The following is a 16,921-nucleotide window of genomic DNA, read 5'->3' as shown; positions in this document are numbered from 1 at the left end:
TCTCAAGCACTGAGCAAATACACTTGGGCCACAGTACTAGCACGAGGAAGGACACAGTCCTACCACAGACACCATTCTCTAATTCATAGCCAAGAGGATTTTACTAGGATTTTAGGGCTTAAAATCTTCTACAGCTCCTAAAAAAACAGTTTCAGGTGGAAAAAAAAATGCAATAAAAATGGTAACAAAAAATATGGCAGATTGAATCATATGGCCAACAGGCATTTTTACGACAAGAGTGACCCATTTTTAATGCAGGGCTACCATTTCATTTGTCCCATAGTCCTTTTCACTAAAGAAATGCTCCTCCAATTACAAACAGCAGAGAAATACAGTAAGACGACACTTTAATGGTTGTAACTTATTATCTGTTTAGTCACATTTTCTATTTTGTAAGGAGAGCTAATCGTAAAACAGTCATATGCAGATAAAACCTCATTAGCTAAGAGGCCATTTCATCCTCAGCCTCTGACCTGCATGAGTTGAAGGAGCTCAGGTTTGTCACAGGAACAGGCTCCTACCCAGGAAAGATCTCACTGGTTACTGTGAAGTATCAGAAACATCAGAAGCATCAGTGAAAAAGCAGCTCCCACTACACGTATGCCAGCTGTGGGCTCCAGCTCAAACTGCCAACAGAACTGGCTCAGCCTGCATCAGTCAGAAACAACCACTGCAAATTTCCACTAAATATAGAATGGATTCAGTGCAACTAGAAAGGAAGCTGAACATATATTTTAAAATAGCTCCTTATTCATACCTCGCTTGAACTGAACCCTTTATACATGAGCAGCATAAATGATCCCATTTCATTTCCCACCATAACTCGAGACATAACAGGAGCAATAAAAATAAGCTATAAAACACAGTCCACCAGAAATCCATGTAAAAAAATATACACCTGTATCGAGGAGCTCAACAACAATGTAAAGCACCACTCAAAATTAAGTACCATACATATTAGAGTACATTCCATTTATTATGACAATTTAAGGCTAAAATAGGTACAACTCCCTTATAATCAAGCTTTCTTATATTTATCAGTGCATACAAACATTAAGTAGATACAAATATGTGGTCTTTTTATTGCTCTGAACTGTTACTAGAATGTTATACTTCTCCAGATGTTGCTTCAGTTTTTCAATCAAGCTGAAGTTCCACAATTGTGACTTATGGCATCTTTATGATCACATTATCTTCTTTGATTTGAGCTGTAAATAAATTCCAAGACATAACAGACAAAATTGCCCATCACTGCAAACTTTGTTACTCAGTTGACTATGCACTCGTCCATAAAATACATGACAATTCACCACAAATATTATTTCTGCAATTCTTTACGAAGGATTGTTTTCTTTTCAGAATAACAGGTCTAATCAAGTGGCAAACATGACAACCAGCAAGTATTGATTAACTAGTACCAGTCTAACAGACTGGGCTTTAAAAAAAAAAAAAAAAAAAAAAAAAAGCTGAATAAGTGCTCCAAAACAAAGAGCAAACTTCTCTTCTTGCTCATAGAGCAATTATGTTTCCTAATTAAGTAGAGCAATGCCTCATTCTGCCAGCGCCAAATTCTTTGATTGCAACTTATCCATTTCTTGGCCAATATTTCCTTCAACTGTATCACACTGGGCAAGAAAAGCCTGAAAGTAAGGAAACAAACAAAAGTTAACAGGGATGCAATTTCAGCAATGGTAGACTGCTTCTTAAGAAAAGAAATTAAAGTTTACATCATATAAGAAGGCAATTCAACAACCACCTCCCAGACCAGCTTTCACAATGGCTTATTAATAGTTTCATTTACCTGGAATTCCGTGGAAATGTGACAACAATGTGGTTGTCCATCCTCACTGACACTGAACCTTCAAGTTAATCTAAAATCCGCAATTATCAGTAAGGATCAAAAAAGTGTTGACAAGTTGGGGGTTTCGGTTTGGAACATAACTTTAAAACTCCTTCCTACAATACACACTTCTGGGGCCTAAGTGGGATCCTATTGAGCCAGATCAAAACAAGCTTTGGTTAAGCCAAGAGCTCTGTTTGCACTTCTCAAGACTGCAGGGCAACATGAACCCTCATCTTTGACAAGCAGCCAATGTGCCTCAGTGGCGGAAAGTTCCTTCCCAAACGGAGCAGTCCACAGGACCTTGAGCATTTCTTGCCACGTGCTCACAAACTCCTACAATTGTAGTAACTCACGTGCAGCAGTTACAAGCCAGCGACAAGCCAGTTACCTTGGCTTCCTGATCACAGCATGCCTTAACACTTTAAGCTTCCACCAATATATTCTTCTAGGCTGAGTCCAAAGCACTAACTATAGTTTCTATATACACACATCTTACATGTGGTTTTGCTATGTTTGCAATAGACTTTACAGTCAAGCAATGTATTTAATGCTACTTAGATTGAAATAGCATTAAGAAACTTTCTCCTCCTTCCCTCTATTTGTTATGCCAGGCCAGTGCTTTTCAAAGAGCACCTAAGCTTTGGATCATCTGTTTTTGCCCAACCCCTTAACCTGACATAAACTCACTTCTACCAAGACTTGCGTGATGAAGAATTCAAGGTGACAACTGTCACTGTTGTAGGGTGCAAGTGTTTTACATCTAAGCCACCACTCTGGAAGACATGAGTGGTCGTCAGCAACAGAAAGCTGCTAATAACTTCCTCTTGCTTCTATAGAGTATTAAGCATACATTTAAAGTATTAAGTATAATTTGTCATCATTTCCTTGCTGGAAAAATAGAAATGGAAAAATAAATTATTGCTTTGGCCTGAAATCCCTTAGATTCCTCTGCAGTCCCCAAATGGATCAACAGAAGCTGAACACCGTCCCCATACAAGCTCATAGCTAATTCAGACCTCTGCTCAACAAAGTCCACTTTAGACTTCAACAGCAGTTCTTATTCAAAGCCCCACTTATTTCTGCAATAACTTCATCCAAGAGTGGAGCACTAGCAGTTTGCAATGAGGTTTACAGTAGTAACTGTAGGCTAGCTACTTTGGTCAAGCCCATGGAATCAAAATTATTCAGAGCTCTATACAACATAACCTTGCCAGAAGACCATCTTCATTTCTACTTGCATTAATTGACCTTATCTCTGTGGCAGAGTCCAAAAAGCTTTTGACTTAAAGGAAAGCACTTCTACTACAAAGCACTGCTTGGTAGAAATTTCTCTGAAATAAACAGCCATTTTAAAATACTTGGGAAATATATTTGGAAGTTTGGTAAAGTTTATGGCAAAAGACAAAACCTTTCAATTCCATATATGAACAAAAGGAACATTCACGAATAATTTTCAGGAGTCTAACCTATGATTGAAGCTAGCACAATACAAATCAAAACAGTAATCCGAGTAGGACTACCACTTGTCTACGGAAGTTGTGTGGGTTTTTTTGTTTGTTTGTTTTTAAGGGGCACAGTGGAAGAGAATTAATTCCAGCATTTGGTAACAAATTCAGGAACACTTAGAAAAATATAAACATTATGAAACAGCAAAGCAATAATTTAAAAAAAAAAAAAGTACAAACACTCCTCCATACAGCTTTTAGTTTAGTGGTTTAATTTCTATAGAAAGCTGGTATGTCATAGTAGAAATTTTCCAAAAAGCACCTCGAGCAAAGTGTTTCCCAGCTTCCAGCAGGAGTTAGCTGACTGCACTGTTGTACCCAGATCTCACTCATCTCTTCAACTTGCACAAATATGGCAAAAAGAATGATTCTGTTTCTTTTAAAAGTAATTGGAATTGCTCACTTCATCAGGCAGCCATAAGGCCAACCACTAATATAAATTACAAATATCATTTGAAAATAGTATGAGCTATGAAAATCTGTATTTTTCTATGCTCCTTTATAGAAGTATTAAATACTACTCAGAAAGAGCTCATGAGAAATAGCACTGTAGCAATAAATTCTGCAAAGACCTAAGCTGTAAACTGCTCTCATTTTCACAAGCTGTTGTTGGAAAAAGAACTCACCTGAACCCTTTTCACCAATCCCTTCTTTTTCAGTTTGCAATCACTGAAATTCTCTGGCAGATTCTGCAGTAAAATAAGCGAACAAGTTGATGCAGCTTAATCTTGAAACTAACATATTAAACTTACAGTAAAAAGTTAATGTATCAGAGAGCTGAATCCTCTTAACAGGCAACCTGAAAATGGCATGCCTGCTTAGTGAGGGTGACTACACATGAAAGAATTCAAAAGAAAAATCAGTAATTTCAAAACTATATATATACATATATACATACATATAACATGATGATTGCAAACAACTGAGCTAGCAAGCTTACCATATGCCTTCAGCTGACACACAGCAATAAACCATACACAGTTTGTCCACTGTAACATACTTATGTTAACTCTTCTGCTGGGCTCTTCTTCAGGTTTTCAGAGATGACTGAAGGTGCAGTAACTTCTTACAAACACTCGTCAACATCAAACTACACCCTTGCTATACAATCAGTATGAGGCTGCATCAGTAATGCAGGCACTGCTAGTCTGCTTAAGCTGTATGTATCCTTAGCAATCTATTCATGGAAGGTGTTGGAAGGTACGTGAAAGCTCTGAATTTCAGTCAAAATGCATCAGCTTCCACACTCCTTCCATCCAATATATATGTATAACAACGTATAACATCATAGCAAGTTTTACCTGGTTACTTCCTCTGTAGATAAGCTAAACTGGGGTATTGGTGGGGGAGGGTGTTGTGGGTTGTTTTTTTTATTATTATTTTTCTTTTTAGAAACATTATGTCATCATTACACCATCACATCTTGGAGTTTCTTACTGTGACACTTCTTCCCTCCTAACGCTACACCAAGACTAGAGACTACCTTATCTTTCCCTCTGTTCTGCTACATAATCATTTATAAGGCAAAGAAAGAAAAAAAAATAGTCTATTTTCCTTTGAAGTCCAGCCAAACATACATAGTATTAAATATAGGAGTCCTGCACATAATTTAACATAGGAGTTAAAAATACACAAGATTTCACAACAAAAAAATGACATGGTGAGAAGTGAAACTACGGGTTTAAAAGAGAATTGGGGCAGTTCTGGAGCAGAGATCTGCCTCTGGTATGTGTCCATTGCAGGTGGTACCAGACAAGGAAATATTAACAGCCCAGCTCAGCACATTTGCTAGAGGGGGGACAAAGGGGACACAGAGGGGACACGGATTGAGCTGGAACTTATTATTGCATTTTACTTACATGTAAGCCCTGGTCTAAAACCCCCATCACTCTTCTTCCACCCTCACTGGAAGTAGGAACATTGAATGCTGCTTCTTGTCTCTGGAACAGCATGAAGCTTTAAAATGGCAATAACTACTACTGTGATAGCCTACTCTCAAGGTCAAGGGTTTTTTTGCTTGTTTGTTTGTTTGGTTGGTTTTTATTTGTTTGTTTTTGTCTATTTTGTTGGTTTGGTTTTGGAAGATGGAGAAGAGAAGGAATATTCTGTTCCTGGGGTTCCACCTCCCACTTCTGTTGCTCCAGTACCATTAGGAGTTTTTCCAAATAACAGTATTATTAAATTGATCATTTTAAACACTTCCTTCAAGATCAAAAAAAGGCACTTCCCTTGCAGAAATCTTTTATGTCAGACTGTTGTTGCAAACAACACCAGAAACTAAAAATATTTCTCTCAGGGTGAAAAATTATTAGCAGAATGCAAAGGCACGAAACAGGTCAGTCTGCAGATGAACAGGGACATCCTTCCAAATGCAAACTGGTACAATGCTATCTTGCAAAAAGGAAGAGAAATGTCTAAAAATTAAAAGTGATTTTTTTTTTTCAGAGACTGAAGGTCCTTCTCTATCACTAGCAATATTCTTCAGTTTGTCCCAAGACACAGTTTCTTTTCTAAGGCCTATCTATCCTTTCCATCTCTGGATTTCCAACTCTCTAAACAAACAAAAGCTTCATTTTAGTAGTGGTCAATGTCCATTTTTCAAGGCACAACTTTTATTTATTTATTTTTTAACTGTTCATCTTAGGGGATACATAGCTCTTCCAAAACATGCCTTTTTTTTCTAGTGCTGTGCACCGCAATAAGCCCTAGCTCCCTGAGGCAGGCTAAACCTGTAGTAAGACTTTATTATATCCTTTTCTTTCAGAATGCTCCAAAGACATTGCGGAACAACTGAAAAGTTAGTTTAAAGCTGAGACTGAATCTTCTTCAAACAGCAGTCTTAACTCACAAATGTCACAGAAAAAAAAATACAATAAAGGTATATGAAGCATTTTAATGGATCTTGTTTATGACACAGGGCCCTGTAACCACAAGAGGAAACTCCCATATTTCCCTTAATTTTGTACAATATTCATTTTTGAAATGAAAAATACGACAAAAAACATTGGACATGAAGAAACTATTTTAGGTATGGATACCTAATATCTATAATGTGTATTAACCTGGAAGAATAAAAATCAGCCAAAGATCAGATATTGATTCTCACCAGAAAATGAAGATGTCACTATTTCACAGAAATTCTTCTATGCCTTGAAGCCCTCCATGATTCAGAGTTTATTAATAATGAAATTTAAAAAATGAAATAATATCCTAGCATTATCTATCGCTTTTTGTTTTTTCTCTTTGCCCAGAGCTTTTTATCTCGGATTGCAACTTCTGAGAGATTTTGGTGTTCCTATCAAAGTGCAACAGGAAAATAAACAGTTTTCTATTATCAGAATAAGTCTAACTATTAAAACCAGACAGAGAATTCTAGGTGAGCCTGCCACTAAATATCCATTTCAAAAACAAATATTGGTACCTGAAAAAAAAAACTTTGAAATCTGAAAAAGGTTACATTTAGACTATTTATATTTTGACAGTATTTTCCCAAACTGTTTTAAATGCATCTGTGCATGCAAAATCCTATGTTTGTCTGCCTACCCTCATAGGTGTTTTTAAAATCACACCCTCAAAGCCCTAGGTAAAGATATAGAACTGGAAGCCCTATATGTACTAACTTGCCAAACCAATCAAATGGCATTTTGCAGTCAACTTCGTAAAGCTTACAAATCTTAACAGCAAATTAAATCCCACAGTCTCTCTGTTTTACCTTAGTCAGCTTACGTCTCCTCTCCAGGAATACGTTGTCCAGCTATGCAGGGTTTAACAGGTGAAGCTGGCAATAAACCTTGAGTCACAATAACATTTCAATATTTAATTAAAATCAAGTTTTATATATATATATATATATATCTCCTTTTAAAAGTAACTTAATCTAGGCAGTGCTTATGCAAAGCTCTTGCTAAATGTCTGTCTTGGTGCATTTCTCGCAGAGCGACAGTTTGGGTTAGTAGGCAGCTTTCCTCTGCACAGCATATTCCGATTCACGCGGCACGGCTCGTATCTGCCTTCTACTTTCTCCATGACAAAACCCTGCTTAGGTCTCACAGGGCTTTCAATCCCTTCCTTTAAATTCTTTGAGTTCTGAGTGCCAACCGCCATGCTGGCTTTACCCAACAACTTCTGTAGCACTCCTGGGCACAGGGGTTTGGTTGGTGTTTTTCTCCCGCAAAGAGGATTTTGCCACTACAGAAAGTGCCTGTATCACCGTTGGCTAACCACGTTCTTGACCACGTCTCTGAGGGTTCTTACCAGGAGGATACGCTGACTTAATACATTACACCCTCAAAAATTCCTGTCCTGTAGGTATGCCATCCACCATGCTTCATAAAAGGTTGTTAAAACCAACCACCTTTGACAATACTGAATTCACGTGTGTTTTTCTCTCTATTCTCGAGTGCTCCTCTAACAATGAACTCAGATGCCCTCTTCCCTGAGCTCTGCTTCCTACAAAATACGGACTCTCTCTTCATTCCTCTTCCTTCTCCCAGCTGGTCTCCCAATCAAAGAACATCCCTTTGCTGCAGAACATCACTGTCGGCTCTGCCCAGGCTTCCTCTGCTACTGGAGCACTTGCAATAAGGATTTTCAAACATAATGTTACCCTTTGCTTTTTTTGCTTTTACTCTGAGTACTCTGTTACTCTTTGCTTTCCTATTTTTTTTTCCTTCCCAAATCACAGGACTCAGAAGGTAAGATTTGGTGCCTGAATTCAGTTTATAGCACTGTAATTAGCTAATACACAAAACAAATGCTAATCAAATTTATGAGAAAAAAGTAGGGTCTTCCACACTAGCAGTCAACAGCAGCAAGAGCTAGAAGCCTTATAGATTTTTTATATCAAATTCATTTAAAAAAAGCACTCTACCACACACAGCAACAATGCTAATGCCTTGTAGAGACACCACGGCTCTAAGCTCACTGAGCAATGACAGCACTTTCATGCTTCTGTGCTTTAGAAATATATTCTCCTTTGATTTTGCACTTATGATCCATATTAAGAGATTTAAGAGTTAAAAATAAGAAATGTCAATCAAAAAGTTTAATTATCCAAATGAAATCAGAGATTCAGATGTAAGCTCATATCCCTCCAATTATAAGTGGTAAAACTTCATAGAAGAAGTGTTTGTAAAAGGATAGCAAAATAATGCTATTTGCAGAATCCCTTATTTAATCCTTACTTGAGCATTGGTTTATCTGCTCTGTCCAATTTGACAAGAGATTTCACAGTGACTTGAAATATTTCAAGAAATTTAATAAGGAATCATCATGAGAACACAGTCATCTCTCAAGTAGCAAAATCAATGACAGACTACAAGTAAATTAGAGTAGAGCTGACAAGAAAGGTGTAGTATCAGGCCTGTGGGTTTAAATTTTCCTACTCATCCCAGGAAAGCTCCTTTCTTTCCTTTGCTTCAGTAACTTGTCTAAAAAACTGTGCCCACTAATTAAGTCAGGCATTTTTCTGTGTTCTACTTGCTGAGATTTGTAATAGGTGATATGCTTTGAATTTTACTCCTGGACCAGATATTTTAATTGCTGAAATAAATGCATTTCCATCTATGCACACAATTCCTCAATTTCTGAGGAAAACTGAATCTGTATTCCTCCTGAAAAAAAAAGATTTGCAGCTTGTGCAAAGGCCAGAACGTTTCATAGCATTCCAAAACGTGTTAGATGCTTAAAAGATCCCACTCTCTGCTCTCCTGTGAAGAAGCAGTAGCTATTTGTAACCAAATCTTTAAGGTTAAAACGTTCCAAGTTGCAGGTACTCAGAGACATTCTTTGAAGGCTTTGTTTTTGCATTTTTGTGAGTAATACCATCCTATTTTCTCTCTCCCACCCCAATACTGTATGACTCTTGAATTACTATTGCCACTTCCTGACACACTTTAAATTCATAGTTCTTAAATACGTGAAGTCTATTAAAAAAAAAAGTATTTTTAGTTCACAAATCAGCTCCTCTAAGTAATAATACATCTGCCAGCACTAGTATTCTTACACTCCTAGAACAGACAAAACACAGTATATAGTTTATATATAGCTATATATAAACTGTTAGTAAATGACTTAATACCTGTTAGCTTAATACCAAATAAACTGATTTTGTGTCAAGCTTGATTTTCTGAATTGATTCAAACAATGTACAATGCCTAAGACATTTTAAAGTGCTTTCATAACCATTCTGCCAAAGAAACAAACTGAAACATTTATGATGCAAAATTATTGGTAGATTTTCTTTCCACAGCACATTCACTCTTTCATCTTGCTAGGAAATTGCTCCCTCAGTTACTTTTTCTTTAATATGCTGTTGATTCCATTTATAAAATGAATGGCATTCAAAAGATTTGTTAAGGGTTGGTTTTAACTTGGGAATATTAAGACGTGTGTAAAACATTTCAGAAAAAGAAAAAAAAAAAAGCTTTCTGAAAGCTTTTTGCCTTTCTGCTTTACATTTGCATTTATCACTTGTTCCACCCAATTTCTTACTTCAGTGGCTCCTGTTTACTCTTCACAAAAATACCTCTTTGGTCTTCTGTGTCCCTTCATCTGTATGTTCCACAACTGCAGTACTTTTTCGTAATACCTTAATAAACATGGGGCCTGATCATGTAATCTACTGTAATAACAGTACACCGAGGAGCTACATTTTATGCAAAGATTCTGTATCTTATCTGTAAGATTCAAATTTAGTTTTTGTGATAAAAGCCATAGTCTTATTAGAATATTAAGCCAAATAAATATGCAGGTTGGCCCCAAAATGTACCTTCATCCACTGCTATGAGAAGTCCTAATTTGCATTCCTCCCTTAAAAACATGAGTCTAGTAAATGTCAGCTTCTAGGCTTTTTTACAATGAAGTTATAGATAACTATTGCCAATATGAAAAGACACTAATCATGATTATTTTTAGCCCTGACTACTCCCCTTCCACAAGAGAAAATTGAGGCACCTGAAGTCCATTATTTCAATGAAACAAGAAGACACCAGCTTATAAGGTTCCCAAAGTCATTTACTAACCCTCCAAGTACATGTCCAGTACTATCTAGAGCATTTTGGATATCGGGGTAAATAGCTTCCTGTTTAAAACATACAATACCAGCATCAAAAGAAAACTTGGGAAACTTTGTCTGATTGCAATGGAGAGGGTCTTTCAAGACTGTTATTATGTTCCAGGACTGAAAATACACAAGCATATACAAATACTGCTTTTTTTTTTTTTTTTTTTTCCCCAGACGGGACAATGGCACCAGAAATCAGTAGGATCAGAAATACGTTTTGACCCAATCCAAATGAGCTAACTGTCATTTCATTGCTATTTTCATACTAACACATAGGAAATTTGCCATTTCAAACAAGGAATCAGTTGTATTAAGCTTGTTTGTCTGATAGCATTCAAGAACCTACGAAGGCTACTGGAAGTTGAAGACTTCAAAATACTGAACCCTTTTTTTTTTTCCCTTTAATTATGATGAACAAGAAAAATTAAAACTTAGCACTGTCAGCTATAATAAGCATAAGCTAAATTCTCAGCAGCAAACAGCAAAGGCTAACTTACCATTAAAGGTGCACAGTATGAAAGGAGGAAATAAGTTAACAAACTCCCCGCCAATCCCAGCAACACATAATGTACAGCATCTGGTAAGGGCCAATTCAAATTATTACTCTATGATATACAGAGCTGTTCATCTTTTTCAAAGCACTCATCAATTAAAATCCATTTGTTACACAGACTATAGAACTTTGTACCAAAACATGCTCAAATAAACCCATAAAGGGTCACTGTGGAAAGCAGTAGACCCAAAGACATTACTACCACAGAAAAGCAATGCGGTGCTTCTTCAGAATAGGAATTTAAAAACATGATATGCAACAGAATTAGACAACAAAGTGAAAAAGAATAACCCAACAGACATAGAAACTCAACAACAAAATACGCCAGTTGCCACAATTTGGGGCAAGACCCTTGCTCTCACCTTACTCTCAGTTCTTGCATTCTACAGGGAGATACACAGCTTACTCGAGAAGGATGCTGTGAGTTATGATCCATTAGTGACTGTGAGAAACTTGGAGAAACTCCAGTACATTTCAAATAAAGAACCCAGTCCTCAGTATGCAGACATCTTGAGTACAAGTACTGTCAGTCCACATACAACTGACCAGAAAATTCTTCAGGACCTCCTTGTTCTTAAGCAATATAGAAAAAGTGCTTCTGTTTTTTTTTGTTTTTTTTTTTTTTTTTTTTTTGCCCCATCCTTTCGATACCTTTACTAGAAGGGTAAAACCTGAGTAAAGGATGCCTGTTTCATGCAGTCTTGACAGGCTATTATTGCCCAGTATGAAGCTCTTCTATAGAACGGGGATGCTTACACAGGCATTAATGTCATTATTTGGCAGCCTTTGGAGAAATAAAGGGGCAAGAGAAAATTAAGAGTAAACCAATTAACTATCTTAAAATATATGTATTTGTTAGTATTTTAAAATATCAAATACATTGTATTAAAGATTTAGTCTTAAAAGTAAACTTTAGGGATATGGTGCCTTTCTGTGATTATTTACTTACAATAGCATCTATCTGTTCCAGGATCTTCATGAACTGCTCTGCAATTCCTTTTATCCTCTTGTCCAGCTTTTTCAGAGCTTCTGCTTGGAGATCTTTTGGCAAAAAACCCTGACAAAGAAAAAGAGGGAAGACAGTATAACATTACTTCACAACCTGCATACTACTCACCTTAGAAAAAAAAAATCAATCCACTGTAAAAAATATTTTTTACTATTTCTATAGTTTCAGGTACAATAAAAACTCCAATCTCTTTTTTCTTTTCTCCATCAATGCTTGAAATACTAACTGTAAGATCCATTAGATTTCTTAAAATATTTTTTAAAAAAATCTCAAAGGAACAGCCATTTGTCTTTGAATTATGAGAGAACTGTTCATGTTTTTCTACATCTAAAGTGTATCATTTGTTCAATATTCAACAATATTTACCTTTTTTTTTTCCTCTCTAAAGAGTGCCATTCAGGTTCCTATACTGAAAACTCATAAGTAGCATTTGAAGTTTATTAAAAATTTTACAGGCCTCTTGAAAAGATAAAAGGGACAGCTTATTACTGACCGTAGAAAACCTTCAAGTGGTATTTTTTAAAAATAGGCATCTAAAAGCAGTTTTGCAAACATTTAAAACGACACAGAGCTGACATACCTTCTGGATACTTGTGAACTCTTTATTAACTTCCTCTAATTTATTAGCTATTTGGTCTACTGACTTCTCCAAATCTTTTAACTTCTTTAATTCAGCCTCTTCTTCTGGACTATTCTGTGTATTCAAAAGCATAAAATTCACAACTGTGGAACAAATAGGGTTATGATGTAGCTAACATGCAGCAACAGCACAGTATGGAAGTGAAGGCTTTTGCTCACTTAAATTTTATACTGTGGTTATTCTTTCCGTACCTTAGTGCCTATCTAACAAGCTGCTTCCAAAGTTTAACAACAAATGCAGTGGTAATGCATATAAACATGTTAAATGAGAATAATCTGAAGAGCAAATGAAAAGTGCAAGTAATTTTCTTCTATTAGCTTTATTATCTTGCAAGTAGAGGCAACATATGAGGAGATCCTACCTTGCCTTCTACTTAACAAAAGAGGTCACACGTCACTTCACTAGAAGTAACCCAGCAACTACCGGGTTTTGTTGTTTTTCAACCAGAAAAACAGGGTGGACAGAAAAGGGAATCAGCACACAGGAAGCTCATGAGCGCGGACAAGCCACAGATTAGGCAGAAGCTTGTCAGGAATGTAATTTCAGAAAGCTGCGAAGTTATTTGCAGTACATAAGACTGAACACAGCTTTGTGGGTATGAACACAGGGTGAGTTTTATGCTCAAACCTATACCCATGTTCAGGAGTTGAGCCACTAACAGAAATTAGAATAATGCAGTTAAAAAAAAAACCAAAACAACAAGCTGATGGCAATACTTACCCTTTTCCCAATCAACATGACTTTGCAACCATTTTTAACACCAAGCGCTGACAGTGGTTGTTCCATTTCTTTCAGAGACTTTCCTTAATGGGATGAGAGAAAAAAAAAAAAGTCAAAATACTACTAAAAGCAGTAGGTGATACTTTCCACTATTCTTTTCAAGCAATAAAAAACAAAGTGTTGAAAATGCTTTTTCCAAAACATTCTGAACACAGATATCCAAAAGTAAGATGAAAGATACCACCCTTAAGAAACCCGGACAGACTTGTGAATTACCTTTGTATATCAGTTTCTGAAAGGGAACTGGAACACCAGTGACTTGTTCGATAAGCAGAGCCATGTCTTGCAACGTAGGTTCACCATCATCCTGATGAGAAGCAACCTGAATACTGTGCTTTTCGTTACCTAACAAAATCAGAATAATAGTAAGATTGGTTGTTACCTAGAAAAATTTAGGGGGAATCAGTTTCTCACACTTATTTCTGGGAATGCAGAAAGTTTTCAAATCACCAATACTCATGTACAATCTTTATTTTAAATAACTGTGTTCTGTTGCAATTCCTTTGTCTTAGAGTTACTCAGCTGAAAGAAAAAAAAAACATATTTTTACCTTCTGACAACCTGAAGAGTTGGATAACGAAAAGATCTACTGGCTATAAAGCTGCGAATAAAAACGAGATGGGGAATACTGTTGAAGAATGCAGATGGTACAGGAATTCCACAAGCTGAAGAACGGAAGCCCAGACTTTCATGATCTGCTTTATACAGGAACTTTTAAGGACATGAGTCTCACGAAACCAGAGACGACTTTTCACTTCCTTAGTGCCCTACCTCTTACTCCGATGTCTTCCCAGTCTTCCCTTTGCTGGGCCCTCCAAATGAACCCTCTCAGTCTGAGGATGGTTTCTCCCCTAACAGCACATCCAGCTGCTATAAAAACCCGCACTGACTGTTTCTAAGTGTCAAATGAGTTCTAGGGAGGGTCTCCAAAGTCTTACCCACAGCAGCCTTGAAGAGGCTTATCATTTAATTGCCAAAGTCTTGAGAGACTCTAGCCCTTAAATCCCCTCTTAGCCTCATTCAACTCAACACAGGTTTTGGATGCAGTCGAAGAATGATTTCATGCGAACAGGTCAATCAGTGTAACAACCTGGGCAGGCTAAGGAGGAGACTGCACAGCCAGAAATGGGAAACTCAAGCAGCTGGACAGCCCACACCATCAGCGAGCTGAAATGCAGCCTCAGCTACCAGGCCTTCTCAGCCGGCAGCTCCTGCTCACAGAGAATCCTGTTACGACTTCCCAAGACCACGAGGTTCTGACGAGCAACGAACAGCAGGAAGTTCTCCGAACCAAAGGACCATGTCAGTTCATCTCTGCCTCTCACCCGCCTCTGCTCTGTGCAACCCTCTGCTCCCACGTGCTGCAGGCCTGCCAAAACACTCACCAAAATGAACCAGCCCTGGCTGCACGGGAACTGAGAGACCTCTAACAACCACCAGGAAGAAAACTGCCCTCATGCCACTAATTTTCAATGCATATATATCATAGAATTATAGAATGCTTAAGGTTGGAAGAGACCTCTAGAGATCATCTAGTCCAATCCACCTGCACACATAGGGTCACCTAGAGCACGTGGCACAGGGTGGCATCCAGGCGGGTTTGGAAGATCTCCAGAAAAGGAGCCTCCACAACCTCTCTGAGCAGCCTGTTCCAGTGCTCTGTCATCCTCACTGCCAAGAAATTCTTCCTTAAGTTCCAGGGGGACTTTTGGTGCTTCAGTTTGTGGCCGTTTCCTCTAGTCCTGTCAGTGGCCACCACTGGAAAGAGGTTCAGGCAAGTATGCTCGTGGAGGCTGTTGACTCCTGAGCACTTGGGCAAATCTGGATCTTATTTAGATGCCTAACTAGGGGCTGAACAGTGCAGGACTAGCACAGTGACAATAAAGGAAAACACTGCAGTAATTTATCCTGGAGGAACAGAAAGCAGGGAGGGTTTCCCAATTTTAATCAATATGAAAGAAAGAAAGACAGGAAGAAGCTATAAATATCTATTTTAACGTGTTTTGGTCTCCCAGGGACAAGCTACATAGAAACGTCAGGAACCTGAGATCTCCAAGAACATTCTGGAAAACAAAAATGATTTTAAGCTCAGAATCCTACTACATCAGCTCCCTCTCCAGCAGTTCCCAAACACATTTATCTGCTGTATGTGAAGGCTGTGACTGTCAGCAGTTCAGAAAACAAAAATTAAAAAAAAAAAAAAAGAAAAAAAAAGGAGTAAAAGAACAGCTAAGGTTTGCCTTGCAATGAAGACAGCTTTAATTACAAATTATGAATAACGCTTTTGGGTGACTATGGCACAAGTTATTCTACCAGTTCGCTGATGAATGAAATTACCATGAAAAACATTTCACAGATTAAAATTGGCATCACAGTTTCCTTTTTTTTTTCCTGTATAAATGACAGCATTGATTTAAAATCTCAACTAATGCAAGTTTCTCCAAATCTTTTGAAAAACTCTAAATACATTTAGAAAAAAAAGATCAGGCCGATTCAATGATTTGTGGATTGCACAGTGATACAGGTGGGCCTAGCACCGTTCTTTTCCTCAAGCCTTCCCATTCCCAACCTTCCCCACCTTCACCCACGCACGCACAGGGCTTTCACTAAAACGCTTCCACAGAGCGCTGGCCGCGACGGGAAGCAGCCCACAGCACCGCACAGAAACGCGCTGGCTGAAGTCCGTGACGAAGGACGCCTTCTGCTTGCCAGGAATGACAAAGGAACTGCAGGGCAAGAGGATAACGGAAGGATAACAACGCTCCCAGGCCAGCCGGCTGCTGGCGAACGGCAAAGGCCCCGCGAGCAGCGCGCTCTGCGGAGAGCCGCCACCAGCCCGCGGCAGGGAGCCCCTCGGCGCCAGCCCCTTGGGACGCGACTCCCCCCGCTCCCCGGGCGGCTCTTACTGTAGGTGACGGTAACGGCCACCGGCGCTCCGCGCGCCGCCATCTCACCCCGGCTGCCGGCGCTTCCGGGAGCGCGCCGGAAGCGCGTCACGGCGGCGCGAGCCCCGCCCCGGGAAGGAGGCCTCTCCCCCCGGGGGCGGCGCTGTCCTTGGGCCCGGTCCGCGCCACGGGACCGTCCCGCCGGCCCGAAGGCGGCGGAGCGAAGAGAGCGCGCGGCTGCTGCCAGCACCGAGGGACACTCGGGAAAAATACCTTTATTAGTGATAAAGCAAGTTGTTTCTGTACAGAGGGTTGTACAAAGTGCTTCTCCTGTTAGGCAAGAGCTAACTCCGGGCTGCACAATTGATCTTCCGCAGCCACGGTGACGTTTGGCACCAGTCCTGGGCCTGTGGCCCATGAGTTCAGCAGAAGGAAGACAGCAGGTTTTCTTTAGTCTTTTTTTCTTGGCTATATACTTCCTTTTTTTCTCCCCTTACAACATCTATTGCTACTCCTGCCAGGGAGAGAAACATGGCAGAGGCAACAGTATGGTTTAAATGTGACAGTGGAAAGAAAGTATACGGGGTATTTTAGGGATCAAAATGAGGCTCCACCTCTGGATACGCTTGTCAAGCAGTGGGAA

The 16,921-nt window shown here is 38.8% G+C and overlaps 1 protein-coding gene across 5 annotated transcripts; it reads right to left on the bottom strand.

Moving 5' to 3' along the window:
* Positions 1-714: 714 nt before the first annotated feature.
* On the bottom strand, positions 715-16,352 carry BAG1 (BAG cochaperone 1). 5 transcript variants are annotated; one of them, XR_015913477.1, is made up of 9 exons: positions 16,300-16,352; positions 13,610-13,738; positions 13,334-13,416; positions 12,554-12,667; positions 11,914-12,021; positions 10,909-10,988; positions 7,061-7,138; positions 3,975-4,037; positions 1,559-1,640 (listed from the first exon to the last, which is right to left on the bottom strand). XR_015913477.1 is itself a non-coding variant. In XM_088526183.1 (7 exons), the coding sequence occupies exons 1-7, from the start codon at positions 16,340-16,342 to the stop codon at positions 1,551-1,553; spliced, it is 630 nt and encodes a 209-aa protein (XP_088382309.1). In that variant the 5' UTR covers positions 16,343-16,352; the 3' UTR covers positions 715-1,550. The 5 variants fall into 5 exon arrangements, 3 of the variants coding, with proteins under 3 accessions (XP_088382309.1, XP_088382314.1, XP_088382318.1); XR_015913478.1 differs by lacking the exon at positions 10,909-10,988; XM_088526183.1 differs by lacking the exons at positions 7,061-7,138; positions 10,909-10,988 and having other exon boundaries at positions 715-1,640.
* Positions 16,353-16,921: the final 569 nt, after the last annotated feature.

The sequence above is a fragment of the Tinamus guttatus genome, unplaced genomic scaffold (assembly GCF_059628265.1).
Source record: "Tinamus guttatus ecotype Peru unplaced genomic scaffold, ASM5962826v1 Tinamus_guttatus_pri_ptg000025l, whole genome shotgun sequence".
NCBI lineage: Eukaryota > Metazoa > Chordata > Aves > Tinamiformes > Tinamidae > Tinamus > Tinamus guttatus.
This window is presented reverse-complemented; position numbering and strand designations above follow the sequence as displayed.

Bases quoted from the DNA above. Each gene is read 5' to 3' on its own strand.
- BAG1 (XM_088526183.1), bottom strand. From the start codon at position 16,342: ATGGCGGCGCGCGGAGCGCCGGTGGCCGTTACCGTCACCTACA. The intron at 13,739-16,299 runs GTAAGAGCCGCC...TGATTTTGTTAG, and splicing joins GGCCGTTACCGTCACCTACA to GTAACGAAAAGCACAGTATT. The intron at 1,641-3,974 runs GTGAGTTCTTTT...CCTTACTTTCAG, and splicing joins GATTGGTGAAAAGGGTTCAG to GCTTTTCTTGCCCAGTGTGA.